The sequence below is a fragment of the Acipenser ruthenus genome, chromosome 39, assembly GCF_902713425.1.
Source record: "Acipenser ruthenus chromosome 39, fAciRut3.2 maternal haplotype, whole genome shotgun sequence".
Lineage (NCBI taxonomy): Eukaryota > Metazoa > Chordata > Actinopteri > Acipenseriformes > Acipenseridae > Acipenser > Acipenser ruthenus.
The window spans coordinates 9996954-10004091 of record NC_081227.1 but is presented as its reverse complement, the minus strand read 5'-3'; the positions used below and the strand labels follow the sequence as shown (position 1 = coordinate 10004091).

The 7138-nt window shown below is 40.4% G+C and overlaps 1 protein-coding gene across 2 annotated transcripts; it reads left to right on the top strand.

The window, feature by feature from the left end:
* Positions 1–1441: 1441 nt before the first annotated feature.
* LOC131707360 (E3 ubiquitin-protein ligase TRIM47-like) lies at positions 1442–6662 on the top strand. 2 transcript variants are annotated; one of them, XM_059009887.1, is made up of 7 exons: positions 1442–2057; positions 3516–3599; positions 3800–4033; positions 4188–4347; positions 4781–4837; positions 5123–5188; positions 5676–6662. In XM_059009887.1, exons 1-6 carry the CDS (start codon positions 1479–1481, stop codon positions 5182–5184), a joined length of 1176 nt encoding a protein of 391 aa, XP_058865870.1. In that variant the 5' UTR covers positions 1442–1478; the 3' UTR covers positions 5185–5188; positions 5676–6662. The 2 variants fall into 2 exon arrangements, with proteins under 2 accessions (XP_058865870.1, XP_058865869.1); XM_059009886.1 differs by lacking the exons at positions 5123–5188; positions 5676–6662 and having other exon boundaries at positions 4781–4977.
* The last annotated feature ends 476 nt before the right edge of the window (positions 6663–7138 follow it).

Sequence of the window (7138 nt, the reverse complement as noted above, 5' to 3'; positions counted from 1 at the left end):
TGGATATCTCCTTCCAGTGTGGTACTGAGTAAGACTTTTATCACACCTGAGGTTTTAGTCCTGATGCCCAAGGGGTTACCTTGAATTCAAGCCCTGAACCATGCCTGTGCTGTCTATACTTTGGAAGATATTGTGATTTATTTAAGGGCACAGCCCCCCAGGCGGAAATTGCCTGTGAGGGGCTGGGGTTTGAACAGGTTAACAACCCTCCTCTGCTCACAAATGATTGGACAGCTGTCAGATCTTTCACTTTCCCTTTGGCTACTCACTCGCTTTCAATTTTCATGCAGATAACCGTGAACAGCTTCTGCTTGCTTATGATTGGGCAGCTGAGTAAAACTTGGCAGATATTTGACTCTCCTATTGGTTAAACTTACAGTCGGTACCTGCACCTGAAAACAGACCAGTTTATGTCCCACTCAGCTAACTTATGATTGGGCTACCGCAGAGACAATGCAGACATTCAATTGGTTGATCGTATTGCAAAAGCCATAAAAAAAATAAAAAAATAAAAAATCTCACTTACGTACAAGCACAGCATAAGCAAGCAGCAGTATCAACAGACTACTGTGGCGCTTTTGTTGGAAAACCTGTTGAAAGCTTTCTTTATTTTTACACGCTATGATCCGCCAGAAATGTGTTCACAACCCATAATTTAAGAACAACTGCCGCGGACACGGTGGCCTGGCTTCGCGGGCACGACTTTCAGGACCACTGGGATAGATAGACTGTTATGAAAAGGTTTGATGTGATTGGTGATTATAAGTAGTGCCTGTACAAAGCACATTGCTGCACTGAGAAACCGCACTAGCTTTGCATAGAAACCCATTGAAATCCTATTGAAATAGTGGGACGTCTGAAATACGGGACAAATCATCATTTTTTGAGAATAAGTAGGGACACCACCTAAGAAGGGACTGAAATACGGGACGTCTGGTCACCCTACTCCTCTCCACCCAGCCTCTCACATTGACAAACCCATACACAACTCTCTCCTCTCCACCCCTCCTCTCACACTGACAATCCCATACACAACTATCTCCTCTCACACTGACAATCCCATACACAACTCTCTCCTCTCACACTGACAATCCCAAACACAACTCTCTCCTCTCTGCCCCTCCTCTCACACTGACAATCCCATACACAACTCTCTCCTCTCCACCCCTCCTCTCACACTGACAATCCCATACACAACTATCTCCTCTCACACTGACAATCCCATACACAACTCTCTCCTCTCCACCCCTCCTCTCACACTGACAATCCCATACACAACTCTCTCCTCTCACACTGACAATCCCATACACAACTCTCTCCTCTCCGCCCCTCTAACACTGATTCAGAAGTCTCTGCTTAGCCTGCTTGTCTAAACCTGTCCTCAGTACAAAACCCCGCCTCTTAGAGCTTCACACAGGATATCAGCACAGTTTCGTTTTTTGTGAAGTCGTCAGTCTCTCTGTTTCACTGCAGCAAGAATGGCTTCAATCTTGTGTTCAGAGGATCAGTTTAGCTGTTCAGTGTGTGTGGAGATACTGAAGGACCCAGTCACTATTCCATGTGGACATAGTTACTGTATGGGGTGTATTAAGAACTGCTGGGATCAGACTGATCATACAGGTGTCTACAGCTGCCCCCAGTGCAGAGAGACCATTACCCCAAGGCCTGTTCTGCGCAGAAATACCGTGCTGGCTGACATTGTGGAGAAATTAAAGAAGACAGGACCCAATCGTCCTCCTGTGCAAAGTTATGCTAGACCACATGTGCCGTGTGATTTCTGCCCTGGAAGAGAGTTCAAAGCTGTAAAATCCTGTTTGACGTGCCTGGCCTCTTACTGTGAAACACACATCATGTATCACAGTGAAGTTGCTACTTTCAAGAGGCACAAGCTGGTCAATGCAATTGGAAATCTGGAGCCGAAGCTTTGTGCTGAACACCAGGAGGTTTTGGAGGTCTTCTGCAGAACTGATCAGATGTGTATTTGCTGGTTGTGTATACAAGTTCAACACAGGAGCCATGATACAGTCTTAGCTGAGACAGAGAGGAATATGAAACAGGTAAGCATCTGAACCACTTCCTTGTAGCTATCCTATAAGAGAAGGCTATCCAGGGATGTTTAACATCTCTGTTTACTGGGTTACAGATTTACATTGTATATTAAGAGCTAATTAAAGAGCCCTAGTTTTGTAATTGCTCTTCCTGAACTATGATGAACTACAAAGTGTTTCAGGGTGTAACAGGGGCGTTGTTATGGGTGTGGGTATCGCTGATTGACAGGAGAGACACAGGAGGTTTTCTTTGATACAAAAATACAAAAAATTAAAAACAAAACACTGTCTAGCACACAATTTTTACAATCAAACGAAATCACCCTATTTACACATGCGCCTCTCAGGGTAAGAAGGATTTGTTCAGCTATTTTGCGGCGTATTGGAATTTGTGTTGTAAAATTTGTGTTGTAAAATTAGTGTTTTTTTTTATCTGTAACTCGCAACTTTATAAAATCATATATTAGTTTCATTGTTTAAGATATAATAGTTTAATTGATAAACTGTTTAATAATAACATTCCCAGAAAAGTCAAGGACCTCATTATGAAAAAAAAAGACCAAGATCAATATGATACACAATATACATGGGGCTTCTGTGTTTAGGTATTTCTTTTACATTTTTGCACAATTTGCAATTCTGTTTTAACTTCCACGAGCGTGTGAATCCTCCCTATTGAACTGTAATATAACTTTAAATCTCCCGAGCAAGAACAACCCTCCGTTTCTAACTGTGATATTGTTTTAAATCTTGCAAGCCTCTACAATCCTCCAATAGAAATGTAGGGATTTGCTGCCACTCAGTTTAAAGTATTCAGAATGAATCAATGTGAGATACAAGTCAGGAAGGAGGGACATTGCCTGACTGCACTGGGAGAGGCTTTTTTTGTTATTCCTTTTAGTTTTTAGATTATTTATTGTATTTTTTTCACTGGGAAAGGGGTGAAGTCAACGTGAATTGAGTCACCTTTTCCAGTTTCTTTCTGGGGTTAAAATTGAAATCAGAAGCCCTAAATATACATTAAAGACAAAGTTGCTTCAGTTAGTGAGGTACTTGACAAAATAAATATGTAACACATGCTAGATCAGCCATCATTCAAAGTTACTAGCATGAAACAGTGCCATCTAGTGGACAGCTACTGTGGATCAAGTGTTCTTTTGTATTCTTGGCTGCTGTGCACTAGATGTTTCTTGCTGCTATACAGACATGTTGTCTAATTTAGCCTGTGCTACAGAAGTCTATGGCGTGCAACTAGAAGTGAAGAGCAAAATATATTTGGGAACCACTCAGAATTATTGCAAACATTTTAAAGTGGTGAGAAATAAGATAATACAAAATAAAATATATTTGCACTCAAATTATAATGTCAGTTTCAATAGCATACTTAAACAGGCCTGTGTTGAGTGTGACAGGATATCACTCAATGCCCAATCAGAAATGTTACTGTGTTGCTGTGTTTCTACATAGAAGCAGCTGGGAGAAATACAACAGAGAATCCAGGAGAGACTGAAAGAAGTGAAGGAGCTGAAACAGGCTGTGGAGTCACTGAAAGTGGGTATTGACAAGAGGGGGTTATTATTATTATTATTATTATTATTATTATTATTATTATTATTATTATTATTATTATTATTATTATTATTATTATTAACAGTTGGACTGGGACACATCTACAGCAGTTTACTGTCTATGCCTGATATGTTTTTATATCAATTCTAACCATGTCTCCTCTACTGTGTTCTTTCACTCAGAGATCTGCTTGCATAGAAATAAAGGAAAGTGACAAGATCTTTACTGAGCTGATCCGATCCATTGAGAAGATCCACACTGAGGTTATTGAGCTGATTGGAGCTAACAAGAAGGCTGCAGTGAATCAGGCTGAAGGACGCATGAAGAAACTGGAGCAGGAGATTGCTGAGTTGAGGAGGAGAAACGATGAGCTGAAACAGCTTTCAGAGATAGAGGATCACATCCATTTTCTACAGGTAACATCACTGCTTGTTAGAAAATCTCAAGCACATAACTGGAACTGTTTCAGACAGACCTCTCCAATTGAATGAATCCTTGCTTTTCCCCAGGAATGTTTTGGACCCCATTCTGTTTCACTGAAAGCTCCTTTTCTCCACTTTCCTGTTGTAGAATTTCCAGTCTCTCTGTGCCACTCCTGAAGCTGGAGACTTACCCAGCGTTACTGTCAATACAGACATCTCTTTTGGGGCTGTGAGGAAAGCTGTAACTGAACTTAAAGACCATATTGAGGACTTCTGCAAGGGGGAATTAGTCAAAATAACCACAAAAGGTTGGTGTGTAACAGATTCCTTTGATAGAGATTTCTCAAAGAGACCCTGGCTTGAGGAGGGACAGGACTTGCAAGACATTAATAAAGACCTCTTGCAGATTGTTGGCTATATGAATATTGCAGATGTTTTATTTCAAATGATTTCCCCAGGTTGAAATGCCCCACCTCATTTACAGTGACATCACGAGTTATGAGAGCAGGAAGGAAGAGAGTTTCTAAAGACATTACATGAGAAATAAACACAATAGCATTCAGACAGAGACAGAGGGATTCACACATTAAACAACACATTCATTCCATATTGGAAGCTAGCTTATAGTCCTGCGCTTTCTTATCAAAGATTTATAGGAATTGGAGATCATGGTCATGTTTGTATTCCAAATCTTCTGCAGTAAAGTCTTTGGTTTAAAACAATTTTCTGTATTTTATTTAGTGAATGAAACAGCAGTTTATACCCTGGGGTCTAGGAGCAGTGACAGATGTTTAAAAGGTAAGGCTTTTCTTCCAGTAAAGCATTTTATCTACAGAGACATTCTCCCTTTTTGGAAGGACCTAACGCCTCAGTGAAAGAGTGGCTGGAGATGTATTAGATTAGTTCCTGTGTGAAAGATTGCAGATGAGGGTGGAGTTAGCTGGGTCCTTTGCTACACTGATAAACTGAATAGATGCACTTTGACTTTAAAGAGTAAGAGAATAGCAGATTGCTGTTTGGAGTCTTGTGTGTGTGTATTAATCCACATGCTTCAATTCTATTTCTCTCTTTTTTTCTGTCCAGTGAATGAAGTTACAGTTTACAGTCTGCAGGCTCCAGAGCCAAGGAACAGAGCTGAGTTTTGAAAATGTAAGTTTGTTTTCAATGAAACATTTGATTGAAAGATGTGTCACTCCATTGTGAGAAGCGCTAACACTATTCAGGGATACCAAGATATTTAGGGAGAGGAATTTGAGAGGGTAAAATGGCAACAAATGCCCCACTCCAGTCATTCTGCATGTATCCATCTGTCCCCATACTTGTTGGAGGGGAGTGTATAATATCTTATAATGAACAGCATCTTTACTTTGTGCATCGATTGCCAGCTGCAAAATGAATTCACACAAACTCCCCCAAAATAACCCAAATAATCCTATTACTCCCTTCTGTACCTTTGTGCCTCAATGTCTCTTCTGTTTTCAAGTTGTAGCCTGACGTCAGAAACAGCCATTATAAAAAGAACTTGCTTTAATATGTTTTTATCAGTCTGTCTTTTTCTTGGTTCTGTACCATTCAAACCTAGTGGAGATTTTCTCAGTGATTTGACTTTTCTAACCGTCTCTCTTCTTCTCTTCAGTCAGATTCCTGTCAGCTCACACTGGACCCCAGCACAGCGCATAGAGAGCTCTGTCTGTCTGAAGGGAACAGAAAAACAGACTGACTGCTCTCCTTAAATACCTTGCAACTGGCTCTAATTTTCAATGCTAGCCAGGTGCAATTAAGCACATATTTTTAGGCAGGGAGGAATCTGACCCTCTCCCTGCTATCTTACAATATATATATATATATATATATATATATATATATATATATAAAATTCTGCACTGTGATATTTTGTATGGTGAGGCTTTGTAATGTGATAGTTTGTAACCACTGTAAGTCACCCTGGATGAGGGCATCTGCTAAGAAAGAAATAATAAAAGGCTTTATCCCTTTAAAGTATTTTTTTCAATATTCTTTCTCTAATGACTGACAAGCTTTGCTGCCAGTAATGACCTGGATGTGAAAGGCAAACAGACACTTGCTGTTGTTGTTGCTGCTGGGCTGCCATGCCTCTCACTGCAGCCCTCTGCACCTGCTGCTGCTGAAGGTGGCTCCTATTAGACAAGGTTAGGGTTAGACACACCCCCTCTCTCTCTCCCTCTCTTGTGGAGGATTGTGGGATCGTGGGAGGGGTTTGTGTGGAGTGAGTGCTGTGTACTGTGTGTGAGTAATACTTTCTGAAGTTAGATTCTTTTTGTACACGTTTAGTTTTATTTATTTATTTTTATTATTTAATTAGTGTTTTTTTCTCCTGGTTTGGAGCCGTCATGGGTTCCGAATCGGGAGGTTTCGGGTCGCTGACCCGCAGGCACGGATTGAAATGTATTCCTGACAGTTCAGTAAGAGTGGAGGAGTGTTTGTTAGCTGTCGGGGAAAAGATAGGATACGGAAATAAAAAATCTGCTGCAAGAATGAATAAAGCCATCGTTGTTTTTCTAAGTAGTGAACTGTTAGTGAACAGGGTTGGTGAGGAAGGTTTGTGAATTAAAGAAAGTTCCCCCTGTTACTAAAGTCATCCTTTCAAATGAGTTGATTATTAATGAACTGCTACGAAATAATGTCCCCAATTAAACCCATATTGCTTGGGTGTAAACACCCTGATGTTAAGCAGTAATGTCTTTTAGGAGACAAGTGTTTGTTTTATTGAATGACCCCAAGTCGCCTATTGAAGTTGCATAGACTTTTAATATTGACGGTAGTAATTATGTCATATTTGCAAGCACAGAATCAATGAAATGTTGTCATTGTGGAGGACAAGGTCACCTTAGAAGCCCACAAAAAAATGAATAATACTGAGCATGATAGGGCAGAGCAGCAAACTGTCGCAGGTGACGCTGAACTAGTTATTCCGTGTAGTAAAACATTGGACTCCTTTGCATGGAGGATCTCAGTAAGCTACAGTGCACTGTTCATCAACTGATTCAGATTCAGTTATGTTAAGTCTGCAAACTGATGATGAGGCAGAACAGTAACTGAGTGCCTAAAAATATGAATAAC